Raw genomic sequence first — 21,831 nt, forward strand, 5'->3', positions numbered from 1 at the left:
TTTTGTTTGTAGTTTATTTAGTATATATTTAATTATCACACAAAATAAGTTGAGATTCAATTACAGTTATTAGGAACAAATAAACAACACAAGAGTCAAGACGTTGTGGGTGCAGCATCCAAAATATCCAAAACAGTTCCAGGAAACTTGAACACAGGAAAACGGGAGACAGCAGAAACTGCATGAAAAAACAAATGGACATGAGAATCACAATGATCTGAAAAAGACAGAGCAAACATGGTGATAATATACAAATACACAGGCACAGTATATACACACTACCAGTCAAAAGTTTATGAACAGTAAGGTTTGTAATGTTTTTTAAAAGCTGCTTCTTCTGCTCACCACACCTGCATTTTTTTTTCCGAAATACAGCGAAAAACAGTAACATTTTGAAATATTTTTACTATTTAAAATAACTGGTTTCTATTTGAATGTACTTTAAAATGTAATTTATTCCTGTGATTTCAAAGCTGAATTTTTAGCATAATTTCTCCAGTCACATCATTCTTCAGAAATCACTCTAATATTCTGATTTGCTGCACAAAAACATTTATCATTATTGTTATTATTATTTGAAAAATAACTGAAACGGCTGAGTAGTTTTATTTTCTTCAGATTTCTTTAGAAAACCAGCATTTAGAAGAAACAGAAATCTTTTGTAACATTATAAATGTCTTTAAGCATCCTTGTTAATTAAAAGTTTTATTTCTATCATTTATTTCCCAAAAAATATTCACATCGGTATCTGGTCACTAAAATAAATAAATCAGTGAGCATGTTGATGGTGTTGTGGTTTTCCCCTCTTCCCCGTCAAAGAATTACTCTTGAGTCTTGGGTTTTGATGCCAAAAGATAGACTTTATTGCCGAGACAATCAAGTCGAGTTGTCTATAGAGAACTGATCTTTACTTGGTTGAGCACAGCGTTTTATACTGGTTTCCTCACGTACGCCTGTCAGCGTAAATCATTGGGGCAGGGGTCCCTTAGGTAAACACTATCATGGGAAACAGATGGTTTCCCTTAAGGCCTCTTAGTGGCCCCTAAAATAACATGACATATAACCCTGCTAGTGGGGCCCTTTTCCATGCTTCTGGTTTCTATAATAACACAGAATGTGCTGGCCCAGCAAATATAGGTAGGATTATAATGGTAAATTAATTTGGACACAATTCCTCTATATTTTAGTTAATAAAATCTTCCTCAATGGCAACTATATTGTTACATTAGCAATCACTAATATTGCCCATGTGATTTTATAGGTATCAGATGCACACATGCTTTGTATTTATTATTATACAGTACAAACACAACATCTGAGAAACTAAATTATTATTAAGCACATTATAAACACGTTTGAGCAGATATTTGCAGACAGAGTTTTTTACAGTATAGATTGGTCTAAGCAACTTTTATAAACATTCTAAACATTACATCGTATTACATCTTTCCTTTCAAAAAAAAAAAGTAATGTTTATGGAACATAAAACATTTCTGATGCCGTACAGATGCGTTGAAAGGTTTCCTATCATATTTCAAAATGTTGCACTTAATTTCACACATTTTAGTCAGGAATTATAGTTTTGAAAAAGTCCAACTAGTAAATGCGTGCAAGTTTATGTCTCAACAACACATTATCTAATGCCAAATGCTAAGCATTTCTTGCACTGTATAGGAGTTCTTCTCAGCCGGCCCAGTCCAGTCGCCTTCTGTTTGTGAGGTAAACAAGTTTAGCCTGTTCCTCTCTGTAAATGCATTTTGCAGATGACTCTGAAGCTTTGGAGCTGACCAAGTCCAAAAACACTCCCATCTGCGTTGTGATCATCGTTCAGAAAACAATCTAGATGTAGTCTTTGAAAAAAGTGTTGAAAAAGAAAAGAAACTAGGGCTTTTTTTTGTTTGTTTGTTTTAAGCAGAGGCTCTGCATAAGAGGCCTGTAACGCCATGCCAGCAGAGGGAGCCCTCACCCACTGACTGACTGTTGCTGCTCCCTCTGCTGCTTCGTTGGTTATTTCCTGTTTGATGGCCATAAAAGGAGGCCATTCTCAAACAGGAAGCTGTGAAGTATTGTTTTGCTGATGCGGACTCTACTAAGCATTTTTCCTGTTTTCATTGCCTTGTTTCATGCCATAGTCATAGTCTTGTTTGTGTTATTTTCATTGTTTTATTTCATTTGTTACTTTGGACTGCCCACTGGTATTTGGACCCTTTTGCCTGCTTGTGGATTTACGTTTTTGTCTTGCCCTGATTATCGCTGTTTGTTTGGAGATCGACCCTGCCAGTTCACCACGCTGTGTTCTAATAAAGCTTGTGCTTGGATTTATCCACGCTGTCTGTTGAGTCCCATTACAAGGCCATACCTTAAAAGAGAGAAAAGAGAAAATGAGAGCTGAAAGCTCAACACAAATGGAAGCATGCGAAATGGCAATAAAGAACTTTTTTTGTGACTTTTTTTGTGAATACTCTACACCACGAATACTAGTGGTAAAATGCAAGCATCTCGGAATATGTTTCCGCATTTACCAGTTCATATTGATGGTGGTTCTTCTCTGGTAAGCTGCTTAAAGAAACAACATTAGAAAATTTACAGTTTACACTTTAGTCTTCTTCTAACTTTATTTATTTGCAATCAAGTGAAAACTACACTAGTTAATTTCAAACTCTGTTAAAAAATTCAGTTTACCATAGTAATGTTTACTTGTGTTGATATGTACAGCTGTGTGTTTCTGAGTCAGAGCCACCAGGACACCGACAGCGTTGTCAGCTCCGTCACCACCAAAGTGAAAGGCATAGCTCTAATAAACAGCAGCGAGCTCGGTGAACAGATATGGGATGTGGCTGACTATGTCATTTCACCTGAGGTAATCTGTTGATACCGATTATTTTAACTGCACAAATGAATCCTCAACAGTGCCAACACATCACATTATGGCTTACAGAGAAGCTACTCGCTGAAAGAGTTTTTGCATGCTTTGTTTGCTCTATTATTTACAGTGTCATTACAATTGTGAATCTTATAATGAAGTGGTTCTAATGAGTTTTTATGTTATTGCTGTTTTAAAAGAATTACATTACATTTACATTTAGGCATTTAGCAGATGCTTTTATCCAAAGCAACTTACAAAGGAGGAAAAATAGAAGCAATCAAAGCCAGCAAAATATGTAAGCGCTGTGAAAAGTCTCTAATGGTGTACACACAGCAAATAAAAAGAAAACAAGTACTTAGAATAGAGAACGTTAGTGTTAGAGCAGGGGTGCCACCGCCTGCACAGTTTAGATTCAACTCTAAATATATCTGCAAGCAGTGATAACAGGGCCACACCCTGAACGCCCAAAATGAACAAAAAACACATTTACTGCTAAACCAAGAGGAAAAAAAGATACAAAGAAAAGTACAATGCTTACCCACATAATAAAGAAATCAAAATGACACATTACACACAATTTCAGTAAGTTCTCCCACACTGGGTTCGAATCCATGACCTAAAAGTTTCAGGATCAGTGGTTCAGCATAGCGCACCACTCTGTCGGTGCACAAATTGCAGACCCCTGTGGAGCACACAAAAGCATGAATTAGCATGCTAAGCAGACCAAAAAATTGGACAAAATTTATGGGAGGAGTAGTGAATTTATGGTAGGAGTAGTTTTTCATTTACTTCAATATGGCGGACAGACATACTGATGGAAAATGTCAAATGAGACATCACGAGAATCGACATAACCCCGGGAATGAAATGATACAAATATAAACATAGGTGGCACTGTGTTTAAACTTCTCAGGTACCTCCAGTACATATTGTCGATGATCCCCACCGATTTTTGTGCAGTTCAGAAGATATTGCAATTTATGACAAATTTCAAAATGGCGTGTAGCAGATCCCAATCTGTACATAAGAATGTCACTCTGGAGACAGCAGGAACGGCTTCAAATCACCACTGTTTTATTGGTCCGTAACACATGGGACACGTAATTAGAATGTTGCGTTCATCACGCTATCCTCTCTCCACGTTTCAAACAGATTAAACTGAGAGATGAGGAGAAAACTTTTTAGCATGTTGCCTCGCCAGCGTCCAAACGCGGTCTGAGGCTGGCGACAATAACAATATGTTAACATTGTACAATATATTAAAAACAAATAAAGAAATGGACATAAATTGACTGGTGTACGTTGTTCTTTGCACATGTATCATCAATAAATGACTTAGGAAATTAATGTTTACACAAACATTCCCCAAAATATCATACAAGTTCACAACAAAAACGATAGAAACATGAAATTGGTGCATAATCCAAATGCAAGCAGTACATTGTTTTTTTTTAGAATAAGGGGCATGAGAAGAAATATAATAAAACAATATTCAAGTTCACATATATTAACATTTAAATCACTTTTCACGGTTTGAAATAAGGAACAGAACATACCTGTAACACATGGGACACTTAATTAGAATGTTGCGTTCATCACGCCATCCTCTCTTCACGTTTACACACTGTGTACAAACCAACGATTAATTAGCTCCATGTGCGTCAGGCACAAATCACATAAATCTCACGACAAACAAAAGTACATATGCATAATCACATTTAGAACACATACCGTTTAGAACAGGGGTGCTCAATCCTGTTCCTGGAGATCTACCTTCCTGCAGAGTTTAGTTCCAACCCTGATCAAACACACCTGTCTGTAATTATCAAGTGCTCCACGAGATCCTAATAAGTTGGTTCAGGTGTGTTCGATCAGGGTTGGAGCTGAACTCTGCAGGAAGGTTGATCTCCAGGAGCAGGATTGAGCACCCCTGGTTTAGAATTTAATGAACCTTAGTTAACTAAACACTGTTATACATACCAGGTTTAACTGAGAGATGAGGAGAAAACTTTTTAGCATTTTAGTTGCCTCCCCAGCATCCGCTCGCGGTCTGAGGCTGACATAACTGAGCGCACAACACGGCTAAGAGTCCCGTTTGAATAAAACGGCATAATTAAAGTCCCTACACGCTGTAACACAGAATAACCTGTGTAGGTATGTAATACGTAATAATTGTCTTTAACAGTGGGAAATAGTTTTGGGAAGTTCATCGCAATAAAATACTATAAAATTAATATTTATCTTCCCAACTGGCTACAGGTGCACACATGCTTCAGCTGTTCCATTTCTGATCCAAATTGATATCCATAGATTTGGCATGACCAAGTTCTGACCAACTGTTCAAAGTTATAAGCAAAAATTCAATTATTTTTAATGATGTACTTTTAACTTAATTAAATTAAGTTTTAAGTCATTTTTCATATCTCATAGGTGCTGCTATTCTCAAATTTGGTATGGACCCTCAGATTGTGGTGTTGATGAGGCATACCAAGTATCATTAGAACTGATCAAAGTTTGGCCGAGATATAACCTCTGAACCAATTTTGGGTCAACTTCATTAAGTTTGCGACATCATTACCTTTGAACAAAGATGAATAAAAAAGTCATTTCTGTGCAGCTCAGTCCAAAGATCATCTGAGCCAATTTTGGGAAGAACTGGATCAATTTTGAAGGAGTAGCCAAAAAAAACCTGAATACTACACTTTTTTTTTTGTTTGTTTGTTTTTTTAAATGGCTGCTACTGTAATGGGCGGTGTCTTAATGTGAGCTATTGAATGTGATCAGCATGATCAGTTTAATTTTTCTAGAATGAAGCATTCAAAAGTTATAACCATTTGAAAAGTGAATATTTGAACTGGTGGTGGCGCTATAGAGTTGGTCCTAGAGACCACAATGTTGGTCAGATCACTTTTCAGGCCCACCATTTCAAGCCAAATTTCATAATTTTATCCTATATTCCGTTCATAGGGCTGCCATTGACTCCCATTTAAGAGGTATAGTATTAAAGAACACATATAAACGCAATAGGGGCTTGGCTCCTAATTAAACACACCTGATCCATCTGGTCATTTAGACTTATTTAAAAATCACATATGTTATGTGTGGGTTGGAAGTAAACTCTGCAGGGCTGCGAGTTTGACACCTCTGTGTTAGAGGTTCTTTTTTTTTCCCAAAGAAAAGTGGAAAGAATAGAGAACACGAATGTTAGGGGATCATTTTTATAATAAATACAAAGAAAACAAGTAGATAGAATAATAACAGAATAGAGAGTCTTAGTATCAGAGGGTCAAGCATAGATGGAAGAGATGTGTTTCTTGAAGACAGCTAGGGACTTTGAGTTGGGCGGGTCATTCCACTAGGAGGGAACAGTTAATGTGAAAGTCTTAGAAAGTGATTCTGTGCCTCTTTGGGATGGTACAGTAATGCACCGTTCATTCAGGTTTGTTTGGGTTTATATACCAGGCATAGGCAATGTTGTGGAGGACCACTGTCCTGCAGAGTTGACCTCCAACCCTAATCAAACACACCTGAACAAGGTCTTCAGCATTACTAGGGCTACAGGCAAGTGAGTTTTTTTTCAGGGTTAGAGCTAAACTCTGCAGTTTAATTAGAACTATATATGATAGTTTTCACATATATCCCTCGTTTGACTGTGAATGTTTCGATATTTTAAAAAAATATTGTTATATTTTGGAGGGTGACCACGTATCAATTAAGAAAAATATTTTTACAAGGCAGATGTTTAATGTTAAAAAGGGATTTGTTCAAAATAAAATAGCAATAAAAGTTAATGTTACAATAGAGAATGAGATCGTCACACCACGTTGAGTTCTGGGAAACATCTCAGGTTACGTATGTAACCCTGGTTCCCTGAGAAGGGAACAAGACACTGCGTCCTCTAGAGGTCGCTAATGGGGAATGCCTTCTGCGTGACCCGTGTCTGAAGCTATATACAAAAACTACAAGGTACTGACCGGCAACAGCCTATGACGTCACTGCCGGCGCGACTCGTCGCCGCTGGCGCGTCATACCAGCGCGACCGCATTGTACAAAAGGGCGCCGGTTGAACACAACGTCCGCTTCTTCGTCTGAAGCATGTGTCCGAAGCATGGCCACAAGTCTAGAGGACGCAGTGTCTCGTTCCCTTCTCAGGGAACCAGGGTTACATACGTAACCTGAGACGTTCCCTTTCGAGGAACTCGAACTGCGTCCTCTAGAGTTCGCTAATGGGGAACGGTTATACCCACGCTGCCATGCTGAGGGGAGTGCAAGCCCGAGACAGGGGCGAGCACTAAGTACCAGCCTCACTTAGGTAAGTGGAACTGCCCCAAAAGACGTCCAAGCGGCTGTCAGTGACTTAATCCCTTCGGCCAGTGGCCTGAGCTGCATACCCAAGGACTTACCTGTAAGGCCCAGGCTAATGACGCCTGGCTAAGGGCAGAGCTCAGCCTTGGAATCAGAAGAGAGATTCCTTTAAGGGATATAACCTACAGCCTAGGAAGGTAACCTAGACCTTGGCCCGTCACCAGGGAGTTCGCCTGTTGCTAGGTAACCCTGGTCGCAGGGAAAGTAGCACAGGTCAAAGCACCCTATTCAGAAGTATCGTTTAATAGGCGATACAAAGGTCGAGTGTAGCCCAAGATCCCGGGGCTGAACGACTCAAGAAAGGGTACGAAGCAGAACGCATGATCCCCACCATACAGGATTTGAGAAAGAACACAGAAAGCTAGTTTTATTTTACCCACTCTACCAAGGGATGGTGTGTTCTGGACCCCCTCGACCCAAAGGGTGGACATAACCTTTTCCTGGGGCGAAAGGACCAGAAAGGAGCTTCGAACGAGATCCAGCACCGAGGGGGAGTCAAACCGTTCTTAGAAGCATAGGCTGAGATCAGCCCATATCAGAAAAAGTGCCTTAGAACCTACAGCTGTAGCTGAGGCGAGCGCTGAGGCTAGCCCTCCGTGGAGGGGAGCCTACCAGGGCGACCGCAATGGCTGGGAAGGGACATCGTCACCCTCAGGAGAGGAGTTTCGGCTGCATTTACTCACGTAATATGTGCTCTAAAACCTTCAGCCCATAGCCGAGGTGAGCACTACAGGCTAGCCCTCCACAGAGGGGAGCCTATCCAGGGCGACAGCGCGGAACATCCTTACCTTCCGCCAGGAAGGGCTTTAGCTGTATTAAGCATCAAAAGGCTAGCCCTCCGAGGAGGGGAGCCCATGCGTTCTGGCTATATTCACCCAGGTAATATGTGCTCTCCTCCTCAGAGGAGAGTGCAGGCCCTGTTCAGCCCACCCTCAGGTGCGCATGAACAGAGGCCTAAACATGCCAAAAGGGGGTTTTTCTCAGAAAATACCCCAAGCATGAGGAGTGGGTGAATAGCTCGGCAGCAGAAGGCCCCTCAGGGCGAGACATGAGAAGGGTGTGATGTATTCAGCCAGGGACATCAGGGGCATCTCGTGAAGAGACATCCGAGAGCCTACCTAGAAAAAGGACAAAAAGTCCTGGAAGAAATACAGGCGAGCAGAGATAAAAACCAGAAAGGTTACCTGAATAGCGATCAACACGCCCTGGGGATTACAGTAATGTGGCGAGAGACCCAAATAACAAGAGCTACCTTGTAACGTCTAGATATGCTTCTGCAGCAACAGCAGGCAAATCCTCCAAATCCAGCCAGGAAGGAGATAACAGCAGCCTCCAGGGGTCCCATCCATGTTACCGTGAACCATAGAAGGAACACAGCAGCCCAGAGATACGGATGAGATATCACTGGGAGTCACCTCTATAAGACTGCACAGAGAGCAGTAGCATCCCCAGCCCTCAGACTATGTTTCTGGTATTCTCTTATGGAGGCAAAAACCATTCTCACCCCACCTAGGTCCATGTGTCTATCCAAGCATGTCCAGGAGCTTCCTGCGAGAAAGACTTCCGAAGAGCTTACCTGAAGGTAGGACCATAGCCTTAGATGCAGTGCTGTAGTGGGGACCTGAAAGTTTCCCAATCGATATGCCGAAGGCAGATCCAGGCAAGCAAACCATAACCATGGTCAAAGACCAGAGGGGGGTGCTCGAAGAGGACCTACCAAAGGAAACGCACAAGACAGGTCCCAGAAATACAGCATGGTTAGACACATAATAAGGGATCGTACTCACCCACCGTGGTTCCCACGCCTGAGTCCAGTTACCAGAAAGACCTTCTTGAGAAACTGCCAGACCATCATAGTGGGTCACCTACTTATAACCCTAACAGGGGAGATAACACCATCTAGGCAGGGGCTCAGGGAGACCACTGCTTAAAAACCCTGTTAGGGGAGCAATCACAGAGTTAACAGAAAAGGGAAATCAACCACGATTGTGCCACAAAGAATGGGCTGTCTACCCACATCCCAGGCAGGGGAGACAGCACTTACCTGACTAAGAGCTCAAAGAGACCGCTACTTAGAAACCCTAGGAAGGGGAGCGATCACCGAGCTAACACCTGGCTATCCTCAGATAGACAGGTCTATGAAAAGGGACAGGTTAACACACAGCTAGCCTCAGATAGCTGCACTTAACCACATAAATAACGCAAAAAAGCTATAACCATCCTCAGATGGCTACACTATCCTCTTCATTTTCTGTCCATACCCTCGAGTATGGCAGAAAATTAACACCACAATCGAAAAGCGCAGCATATGTTCAACCCCCTGGGGAGCTGAACACGCTCCGCCCATGCGCCAGACTCCCGCGGGAATCAGGCGGAACGGAGCCGCCACCGCGAATGCGTTGTTAATGCCCGAGAGGCGAGCACACTCATGCAAATTCGGGTATAGAGAAGACTCACCTCCCTCCTTTGCATCGCGATGAGCACATCCAGTTCCCTCGTGAGTTGGACGCACTGCTACCGACCACACATACACAGCTCGTGAGCTTCGTGCAAGCAACTACGAGAGCACACCAGTCCATCGCAAGAAATAAGCACTGTATGCGACGATTGCATTCAACTCCCTCGAGAGCTGAAAGCGCAGCTGACTACTGCACGACACGAGCCCTGTGTAAGCGAGTATGAGAGCGTGTCTGCCTCTCGCAACAAGCAATAATGCGGTGATCTCGTTCAACTCCCTCGAGAGCCGATATTTGCTTAATCCTCACCGTATGATAGGTGCGGGTATCAGAGCGTGCTTGTTTCTCGCAAGAGACAAGCAAAGAGCGCAATAAACTCCACAGGAGCAAAGAGCACTTGCTCCTTACCACGCATCGTCACACGTGAGCCATAATTAAAACATTTGGTGAGAAACATGCACTCAATTCACGCTTTGGTTACAGACAAAAGGTCAGTGAAGACGAAGAAGAGGACGTTGTGTTTAACCGGCGCCCTTTTGTACAATGCGGTCACGCTGGTATGACACGCCAGCGGCGACGAGTCGTGCCGGCAGTGATGTCATAGGCTGTCGCCGGTCAGTACCTTGTAGTTTTTGTATATAGCTTCAGACACGGGTCACGCAGAAGGCGTTCCCCATTAGCGACCTCTAGAGGACGCAGTTCGAGTTCCTCGAAAGGGAACTGCTTTATTTATTCAACACACTTGCAGGATTGTGCTGACTTTCTGATATTGAGTTTAGAGGCCTATTCAGATTTTTTTCTGGTTGTGATTGTGAAAAATCTCAGCATTATTATTACAAATATTCAACATTGAGAATTGCAATAGTAACTAATAGAATAACAGTAATAATAGATCATTGTTCTGATAGAAAACTAAACAATGCAATGTTTTTTCACCTTTTCTATGTGTAAACACACCAAGGGAAGCAGGTTGTGGAAATGATGAGAAGACACTGGATAGTAAACCTATTAATAATGTCCCTGATTGAACACACTGTCTATCACTCAATAAAAGAATCACACTGATGTGTGTTTTGGAAAGCTGAGAACAGAGAGCGTGTGGTAGAAGAGAGAGGCAATACCAAGTCTACCAAAACTACTTGCAATCCTTTATTTTTTGGCCTCTAGTTCAATGTACTGTGGCTTCGTTATTTTTTTTTATTCTTTATTTGCGCTGCACTTGGTATATTGTGTTGGTCTATATGTAAATGACATTTTGCATCTCTGTTCTTTAATTTGTTTGTTAGTAAATCACCCACAGAAATGTCTACACCCATCGGTGCTGTTTTGGAATTGCGTTCTCGCATTAATTTGCCCTGCTTAGTAAAACCGACCCCATGTGACTTAATGTACCAAGTGATAATGACCAAATTGTAAAGCATATACTGTGCAGATTAGCATATATGCCCAAAATGTTAACACGACACATTTATTTTACAAGTTAACTGTTCACTGCTCAGGACCATCTTAAGGGCAGCACGTGACTAGCTTAAACCAGCTCAAAGGACCAGTTTAAACCAGTCAACTAATTTGAAACAAGTTAAATTCAGCAAAAAGTAGTTTTACAAAAGGCAGCAATGCAGTTATTCAGCCTGATTCAGTTCAGTTCAATACCAGTGTCAATGTTGCAGGATGTGGTTTGCCTATAAATAAGCTCTACAGAAGATGATACTACTATAATCCAGATTAATGTAGTTCAGGTTTTGTTCTGCGATAGCAGCAAGACAGAAATGGAGAAAATGGAGAAACCAGGCTTGGGCGAATATTCTGTAGACCAGCATGCATGTCTTCTGGGATAGTTACATTCTATCACATGTTTTTCCATGACGCAGGATGACGAATCTTTCTTTCTGATGACCAACATGATCATCACGCCAAACCAAACACAGTCAAAATGTGCAGAGGTAAGACATGAAAAAATATGTTCTTTTGTCATTGCTACTTTTCTCAGAGCTTCCTATTAGACACATGCACAAAAAAACTAAAAAGATACCTCATTGTCTCTTAATAAGGAAATTATCAATGTTGTCATTTAAATGTAAAAAGCATAAGAAATCTGCAAGATCTGCATTTTTCAGAAATCACGATTCTTCAGAGATACTGTATATTACTTGATTCAGCATCAGGATCTTTCATTATCTTCGGCACATCTCGCACGCCTCTCTTATTTAACCTGATTGAGATGAGCAGCTAGTTCAAAGAGAGCTCCATGACTCAACTGTGTTGCGACATGTTCCCTACACTCCCTGAACAGGGGAAATCAGTTGAATTTGACTTTCATTTGAGGTAAATCAAACTGTTACATATATAATGAAATAGTTTGATTTACCTGTCTTTGACTTAGGCTATGTTCACACTGCAAACAAATGTAGCCCAAATCCATTTTCTTTCCTCACATGTAACTCAGATCTTTTTTTCTTATGACAGTGTGAACAGCACAAACCACATGGAATCTGATCTTTTCAGTTCAGATTTGTGCCACTTCTGTATGTGGTACTAAATCTGATAGAAGGTCAGATGTTTTACAATGTGACCTCAGTCTGAATAGTCATATCGGAATTCATGTGACTTTTATGTCACTCTGTATTAACATTTGTCACGTTTCTTCGCTCATGGGAGTCGCGTCAAAGATTTTACATACTCAGCGTTATCAAGACAAAAAGGTGGTCAGAAGGTCGTATTAGAGTGACAACTCTATATACAAGCAAAACATGAGGACTCGTATCATATAATGTTATCATAAAACTCTTCTGTCACATCCTTGTCCTTATTTTCCTTATGGCCTTCACATAATTTTGCTGGCTTCTGCAGCAGATTGCACTATAAATAAACACATAATTACTTATTTTATGTCCTCTGAGTTTACTTATCTTCCATACATTCAACTCCCTTGTATAATTTGTATAAAGCACATCTGTACTTATATTATATTGTCTATTGTGTATTGTCTTTCACATATTTCACATATTATTGCTTCCGGCTTTGCTACTGTTCGGATGCTTTTGCTTACTGCTCCGCGCTTTGCTCCCTGTTTATATACTTTTCAGACTTTTCCAAGATTTTAACCTCAGCAGATCAGCATAGCGCTCAAACAACACATTTTTGGCACAAACACTAAATGAAAAACTTTTCGTAACTGGAATAATACTACGAAAAGGAGACTCTTTGCCTCCCACTGCCAGCAGTTTACATTCCGGAGACGGGAAAACACAGCTGCCTACTTTCAACAGACGAGAAAGAAAATGCCTCTTCAGCCTCTTCTGGAATGTACTTGCAGTACAAACTGCCACAGACTTCTACAAAGGATTGTGATTCTTGAAACAAAGTTACTTGCTGGACTTCCAAAACAGGCAGAACACTCAGCAGATCATCGTCACGGACCCCCTCAGCAAATGAGTCCCGTCAACCTACTGAATCTCAACAGTTTATAAGTGTAGAGGAACAAGCTGAAACTGATCGACACACTAATCGATGGCACAAACACGGAGCGAGACCCAAAGGCACTCGATCAGATTGTCACGAGTGTCTCGTATTGCTGCGGTAGCATCCTCTACCCCAGATATGGCTATGACAAGGCTTGCAAAAACTGGTATTTTACCAACTCCTATACAGCTTGAGAACAGATTTGAAGCACTAATGAATGTGGGTGAAGAATCCCCAAATGTGATTGAACATGGATCGTATGAGCCAGCAGCTAACATCGCTACAAACAGGCGCTCAAGGTCGAACAGACAGCGGCATTCAGCTCAGAGCGCAGCCGAGCCCAGGACTCTGATAGTGGGTGACTCCATTATCAGAAATATCAGTAGCAGTACAACAACTACATGCTGCTTTCCTCAAGCAACCGTCTCTGATGTGAACAGGGAACTTCGGAACATCCTAATGAAGCACAAGACTGCAAATCGAATCATCATCCATGTGGGGAAGAATGACATTCGGAAAGAGCAGTCAGAACTCCTAAAGAAGGACTTCAGTGAACTCATCGAAACACTTCAAAGAATGGAAGTTCAGCCGTTTATCACTGGACCACTCCCAGCAAGGGGAACTAACATGTTTTCACGGTTGCTCGGGCTGAATACATGGCTACAAAAAACCTGCAGTCTAAAAGGAGTCAACTTCATTGACAACTTCAATCTTTTCTGGGGCCATAGACAACTGTTTAAACTGGATGGCCTCCACCCAAACAAACTTGGTGCAAGAGTGCTAAAGGACAACATCTATTTTTCACTCCGTCATCCTTCAGTACAGTGTGCCAGTCCACCCAACATGAATGGCACTCACACACCTGGACAAAGTATGAGTGACCACAGGACTTCAAATCAGATTCAGAGTCGTCATGTGGTCGACACATCTGACAAGGACATTGACAATGCCACACAGCCACAACAATCACTGTTCACGGACACCATCCCAGCTGAGCCCTGCCCACAGAGCTCATCACAGACAGACTGTGACGTAATACAACAGCTCCAAGACTCAGCGCCGAAGGACGACTTTCTGGTTAACAGCCAGGAAAGCCAAGACAACATATTTCAGCCACCGGAAACACCAGAGCCAGAGCCCCGCTCACCAGACACATTATCCCTCTCTCCAGCATCTCCACTTCTAAGCTTCTCATAGAAAATGGAGGAACTAGTATATGCTGGAACCAGGCTCTCCCACTCTTTTGCTGCAAGCCCCCAGATATCAACTAAAAAACGGCGGGCACCACAACCACCAAAGCCTGTGGGCCCAGCTCGCCCTCCTCCTCCTTCAAGAGCTCTCCGGCCTCTGCCACAACGCCAGGGCCGAAACCCTCCTCCATCTGCTGTAGGTGAACCAAAATCAACTGATAACAACTCTCAGTGATATGTGTCGGGTCCCCGCTACGATAGCAGCAACAATCAGGAATGTTTACATAACAAGCGGGAACCCAGTGTGCCTGTAGCTTTCTCTATCTCTGTGTTATCACGTGATAGAAAGTCTAAGACCTTCTCAAGCCGTACGGCTGACCCATCTAATCTGCGGCCTATTAGGCGTCAAACTAAGACTACTCTAGAGACAAAAACTAAATTGGCATCAAGTTAGCATTTTTAAACATTCGCTCACTAAAAAAGAAATCATATCTGATCAATGACTTAATAACCACATACAACCTGGATTTTATGTTTCTAATTGAAACATGGCTTGAAGACAGCTGCAGTGCAACAGTCCTCAATGAAACAGCGCCTCCTAACTTTACTTTCATGAGTGTCTGCAGAGCTGTTAGGAGAGGTGGAGGTGTAGCTGCTGTATTTAAAGATGTCTATCAATGTAAGCAAGTGTCATTTGGTCAGTACTTGTCTTTTGAATATCTAGGGATTGTGCTGAAAGGTGCTCCACGAATTCTATTTATCATTTTTTACAGGCCTCCAAAATACTCTCCAGCCTTTGTTGAAGAGTTCACAGAACTGTTATCAATGATTTCCTCAGAGTTTGACTGTTTTGCTATTGCAGGGGATTTTAATATTCATAAAGAAAATGCAGAAATCAAAACCACAAAACACAAAACACTTTTGACCTGATTCAGCATGTGCATGGACCCACACACAATTGTGGACAGACTCTTGATTTACTCATTAGTAAGGTTCTAAACATTTCATCCATTGTCATTAAGGATGTAGCACTATCTGATCACTTCTGTATTTTCTTTGATATATTGATCTCTGCTACCACTGAATCTAGATCCGTCTCTGTCAGAAAGAGATGTATTAACAAAAACACTGCTCTATTTATGAAGGCTATATCTTCAATGCCAAGCATTTCTGCAGACTCTGTTGATCTTCTCCTGGAGTCCTTTAACTCAAAAGTTAAGAATGTCATTGATGACATTGCACCAGTGAAAGTCAGTAAGATGACTGGCAGACAAAAATCATCTTGGAGAAAATCAACAGCAGTACAGAGTATGAAAAGACAATGCAGAAAAGCTGAGCGGATGTGGCGGAAGACAAAACTTAAAATTCACTATAGCATCTATAAAGACAGCCTTCATGCTTTCAACGTGGAACTAGCCACAGCAAGAAAGAAGTTTTTCTCAAACCTTATAAACAGTAACCTAAACAACACTCACACTCTTTTTGCTACTGTTGAGAGACTAACAAACCCCCCAAGTCAGATTCCCAGTGAAATGCTCTCTGACAGCAAATGTAATGAGTTTGCTTCCTTCTTTTCCGAGAAGATCAATAATACCAGAAAGGTGATTAGCACATCCTCAAGTTATGCAGAGGTTAGACAGATACGACCACAATTTCAAAAAGAAGTCACTATGTCTGTTTTTTAAGCAATTGATAGCAAAACTTTGGATGAAATAGTACAGCACCTTAAATCCTCAACCTGCAACCTCGACACACTTCCAACATCTTTTTTCAAAATTGTGTTTAACTGTTTAGAAGCAGATCTCTTGGAAGTGGTAAACACCTCACTTCTTTCTGGGACTTTTCCAAACTCCCTGAAAACTGCAGTTGTTAAGCCCCTTCTGAAAAAGAGCAATCTTGATAACACCATATTGAGCAACTATAGACCAATATCTAATCTTCCTTTTATAGGCAAGATTATTGAAAATGTAGTTTTCAATCAGTTGAACAACTACTTAAACTCAAATGGATACCTGAACAATTTTCAATCTGGTTTCCGACCGCATCACAGTACAGAGACGGCGCTCGTTAAGATAATAAATGATATTTGCTTAAATTCAGATTCTTGCAAAATATCAGTGCTGGTACGACTAGATCTTAGTGCTGCGTTTGACACTGTCGATCATAACATTCTTCTAGAGAGACTGGAAAACTGGGTCGGGCTTTCTGGGATGGCTCTCAGTTGGTTCAGGTCATACTTAGAAGGGAGAGGTTATTATGTGAGTATAGAAGAGCATCAGTCTAAGTGGACGTCCATGACATGCGGAGTCCCTCAAGGCTCAATTCCAGCGCCACTCTTGTTTAGCCTGTATATGCTCCCACTAAGTCAAATAATGAGAAAGAACCAAATTGCCTATCACAGCTATGCTGACGATACCCAGATTTACCTAGCCTTATCGCCAAATGACTACAGCCCCATTGATTCCCTCTGCCAATGCATTGATGAAATTAACAGTTGGATGTGCCAGAACTTCCTTTAGTTAAACAAGGAGAAAACTGAAGTCATTGCATTCGGAAGCAAAGAGGAAGTTCTTAAGGTGAATGCATACCTTGACTCTAGGGGTCAAACAACTAAAAACCAGGTCAGGAATCTTGGTGTGATTCTGGAGTCAGACCTTAGTTTCAGTCGTCATGTCAAAGCAGTAACTAAATCAGCATACTATCATCTCAAAAACATTGCAAGAATTAGATGTTTTGTTTCCAGTCAAGACTTGGAGAAACTTGTTCATGCCTTTATCACAAGCAGGATGGATTCTGATTAAGTATGACAGCACGCTGGAATCCCCAAGTAGGAGTCAAACGATACCAAGTCTAAAACTTACTGCAATCCTTCATTTTTTGGCTTCCGGTTCAATGTACTGTGGCTTCTTTATTTTTTTTTATCCTTTATTTGTGCTAATTTGCACTGCTTAGAAAAACTGATCCCATGTGACTTAATGTACCAAGTGATAATGACCAAATTGTAAACCATATACTGTGCAGATAAGCATATGCCCAAAATGTTAACACAACAAGTTGTGTGTTATCCTATCATTCAAGCCACTTTAGCTGGTCCCTAAAAAGTTCTCTGAAGGTTCCAAGAATGTTCTCCTAAACTCTTCACTCTGATCCCGCAGCTGTACGTCAGCACTCCTGCGTCCCGTAGTAAGCAGCATGGAAAACAGATGGATGTGGACCTCAATTACTACTACAAACCATGTCTTGTTTAATCCTTACAGATAATCAGAGCACATTCAACCATCATAAGGAGCATAACATGAGATGGAATAATCCTTTAATATGTTACCTTTTTCTTATTCGTTAATATGTAAGATTAGAAGTACCATATAATAACCCAGATTTTGTGTTTATTAAAGCACCAAATAACAAGGATTTGAACAAAATATTGGATTTTAAAATGTGAATTTTATTTTTACAAACATTAAAAACAAACAGCATTTATTTGACTTTAATTATGATAACATTTCTTTTAGTATCCAACCCAGAAATCTGTTTGCACATCTGACATGAACTGCACCAAAGGCTTTAAGGATGTTCAGGGGAACGGTAAGACTCAATCTCTACACTGAAGATAAAACAATACTCTTTGTGGCTATGAAGTACTGACTATTTATACTTGGCTGTGTTCTAGGTGTTCAGACAGGTAGATGTGTCCAGTACTCAGACTCGGAGAAGACGTGTGAGGTGTCAGGCTGGTGTCCTGTGGAGAAGAAAGTTGAACCTCCAAAGTAAAACTCTCGCCAATGACACCTCAAACTAAACTAAAAAAATTATACTGGTTCTGTAATTTCAGCACCAAAGTTACTCATAATATCTGTGTTTTTGCCTTGATATGTCAGTCCAGCACTCCTGACAGATGCCGAAAACTTCACAATATTCATAAAGAATAATATTCGATTCACCAAATTTGACTTCAACAAGGATGTTCTTTAGAGTTCACCTTCATCTAACACATATTTCAGCACCGTTTTATTTCCATATTACAACTACAATCCATGTGCAATAGAAGTGCTAAAAATCAAACACATTCATTTTTTACTTAATTTACTTACTTGTAATGTTCTTTATTTCTTGATTTCTCACAGAAGGAATATCCCACCAAACATAACCAGGTCCTACTTGGCAAATTGTGTGTTTAACAGAAACACAGACCCTAACTGCCCAATCTTCAGAGTCAAAGATATTTTTGAAGAGGCTCAAGAGGATTTTCAGACCATGGCGGTCTATGTCAGTAACTTATTTTTCATGAATAAGCTTTGATTCTCGTATGATTCTCTGCTGAGTAACGTGTGTGTTCCTGTGCTGTAGGACTGAATGTTTGAGTGTTTTCTGTGTTCAGGGTGGAGTGATGGCAGTGCAGATCCAGTGGAACTGTGATCTGGATAATGGCTCGTGTGTCCCGCAGTACTCCTTCCGCAGACTAGACAAGAAGGACCCAGAAAGCAGCGAAACACCAAGGCACAACTTACGGTAACAGGAGTTTGTACTGTTACTAGTAAACATGATCCTTCAGAAAAAAGTTCTGAAAATAAAGGAGTGGTTTTGTGAAATCTTTAAAGGTTTGCTAAGTATTACAAGAGCAGTGATGGCAAAGACACCAGGACCCTGATCAAGGGATATGGCATTCGCTTCGATGTTCTGGTTTATGGTGAGGTGGGTTTTCACAATTTGATCTTTGTTAAAAATGGTAAACTTCAGAGAGCAAAATCATACATATATTTTTTAATACAGGGAAGAAAATTCAGCTTTACCCAAACAGTTCTCAGCGTGGGTGCACTCCTATCATTTCTAAGGGTGGTAAGTACATCTTTTATGTATAGACATTTAATAATTATGGTATGAAAAATGAAGAGGAGAAACAATATCTAAAATGTTTGTTAAAATATAGTGAGGAGCTGTTTATAGCCCATTACAAAACAACTAATGCTGCTGATCTCTTTTTCAATCATCTTTGTGGGCCACTGAAGGCGGATTTTATTTGTGACTGGTTTGTTCGGTGCAACTCTAAAGCCTACAAAAAGAAGAAATTTACATATCTTAATGAAAATGACCTTGTGAGTATTTAATTTCTCACTCAATTTACAAATACAGAATTAAATGAATTATTCTGGCTGATTTTCTTTTATTGGCTAATAGAAGTAAATAGCCCTTATATATAACAATAGTTGTTTGTTATTTTAAGGAACTAACAAGAGTTCTTTGTTTCATTTAGGTATCAGAACAACAACATCTAGAGACACAAACTTGATTCACAACAGAAATCCCTGTAGTGCCTTCAATTGATTGTGGGCTTGTGTTTATTAGGGATGCAACAGTACAGCTATAGCCCATGGTTCAATACATACCTTGATTTTTTAAACACGCTTTTTGGTTTGGTTCAGTTCTGATGGTTTGATGGTTTGAATGAACAAAAAACAGAAGTCCTGTATGCTTCTATACACTGGATAAAAACAACGATTATCAAAATGATTATTTCCCAAAGTAGGATGGGTTTCCTCATTATTAAGTGCTATAAACATATGTAATGTTTCATTTATACTGGACGCTAGAGGGCGCCCTCCACACATGCATCACAGAAGTAATAGAACACAGAAGTAATAAATCTCAGGTATTTTCATAATAATTATGTCTATTTATAATCTAGTTTATTGACAGCCTTTATTACAGTATAGTCTATATTTTCTGCTGATATTGTGGAGTTAACTCATGTTCTGTTTTGTTATACAGCATGTTCTGAAAAGCTTTTTATTGCAAGTCATTACAAGGGAAGATTTTCTCAGTGTTTTGCTTTTTCCAGCGCTTGAACTCACGGACACACAAACAGACAATTCAAAGATCAACAAAACACATGGAAATGATTTAAATCCAAAACCAAAAACACACTTCACAAATACATATTTAACCGTTTCTCTTTCTTAATGGTGTACTTTAAGCCTCATTTTTTGTGATTAAAAGTTTAGCAAACACAAATATCTAAGTTGTTACTTAGTACAACTTAAAATTTCAAGTTGACTAAACTTATTTTAGTTGACTTAACTTAAAGTTTTAAGGCAGCAGTGTAACAAGTTATTTTAAGCTGACTCAACAAATTGTGTTTTTAATTTTTTACAGTGTATTAGAAAATCTGGAATCTGAGGGTGCAAAAAAATCTGAATATTGAGAAAATCGCCTTTTGAAAACTGTCCAAATGAAGTTTTTAGCAATGCATATCACTAATCAAAAATTAAGTTTTGATATTTTTACAGTGGGAAATTTACAAAATATCTTCATGGAACATGATCTTTACTTAAAATCCTAATGATTTTTGGCATAAGAGAAAAATCGATAATTTTGACCCATACAATGTATTGTTGGCTATTTCTATTCAGTTCTGGTTTTGTGGCTCAGGGTGAAGGATCGGACGATCGTCAAATGCAAACTGTGTGTTTTGCCTCGAGAGCAACCATACATTGGTGTTGTGTTTTGCTTTCTTTTTATATATTCTTCATTCATTTTTATTCATTTATAATCATTAATCATTTAATTCTTCCATTTAATCATATAATCATTATAATCATTTATATGTTCATTTTATTGATTCATGAATTGTTTAGTCATTTATAGTGTATTTTAGTTGTTTTTTATATATATTTTTCCATTGTTGTTTAGTCTTATGACTGTGTGGTTTCAAGGGCTGTTTGTCTTCATGAATAAGAGATACAAGGGAATGTTTACAGAAACTCAAGGTTTATGGGATGTTGTTGTGTATAACAATACTTGTTGAATTTGTGTTCTTCAGACGAAATCTGAGCATTGAGACATACTAAAACTATTCAATAAACTCTGCTCCTTTTTACCATTATACTTTGTCTCCTGCTTCTGGTCTTCACTTTCATTGGCTTTTTCCTCAGTCAACTTCTTGGCTGATAGAAGACTGTTATTAGTGTTTGGGTTTGGGCTGGATCTTAATTGTCTAGTCATGGAGACAGAAATCTAACAGGGGTCACATTTCCTGCAGAAAGCAAAAGACAGTTGTTAAGCTCTGAAAAGGACAAAAATGGGACAAAGGACTAAAATGTGTTTTGAGTTGATGATGAAGTCGTAGTTTTCATTTTGAGAGAGACTATCTGGGGAGTGCTCCAAAAAGCAGGTTATGTGACCTACCCGGGTAAAAGTATGGATAAGATAACCTCAACTTTCAGTTCCAAAAACAGAGGTGACTTTCAGGGTTGGTAATCAGCCATAGCATCTAATTCTCTAAACATAACCTGCTCCGAAAGCAGCTTCTGTTTCAGGGTTAGTTTACTTCACAAACATCAGCGCACGCTCGACCTGCTGACCAGACTCCAGTGGGCGTGACAGACTGCACACAATATTATATATTACAGTTATATATACTTATTAATACATTTCTTAATTGTGTAATGACGAACTAATATGATCTGAGGAAATGTTTATTTTACTGTCATTTAAT

At 40.0% G+C, this 21,831-nt stretch overlaps 1 protein-coding gene across 1 annotated transcript; it reads left to right on the forward strand.

The window, feature by feature from the left end:
- The first annotated feature begins 2,707 nt into the window (after nucleotides 1–2,707).
- Nucleotides 2,708–21,214, forward strand: LOC127164312 (P2X purinoceptor 4-like). The gene is made up of 11 exons (XM_051108173.1): nucleotides 2,708–2,860; nucleotides 11,559–11,630; nucleotides 17,852–17,924; nucleotides 18,010–18,106; nucleotides 18,218–18,298; nucleotides 18,464–18,605; nucleotides 18,718–18,848; nucleotides 18,938–19,031; nucleotides 19,110–19,175; nucleotides 19,346–19,432; nucleotides 19,591–21,214. The coding sequence occupies exons 1-11, from the start codon at nucleotides 2,708–2,710 to the stop codon at nucleotides 19,624–19,626; spliced, it is 1,032 nt and encodes a 343-aa protein (XP_050964130.1). The 3' UTR covers nucleotides 19,627–21,214.
- The last annotated feature ends 617 nt before the right edge of the window (nucleotides 21,215–21,831 follow it).

Source organism: Labeo rohita, chromosome 4 (genome assembly GCF_022985175.1).
Source record: "Labeo rohita strain BAU-BD-2019 chromosome 4, IGBB_LRoh.1.0, whole genome shotgun sequence".
Lineage (NCBI taxonomy): Eukaryota > Metazoa > Chordata > Actinopteri > Cypriniformes > Cyprinidae > Labeo > Labeo rohita.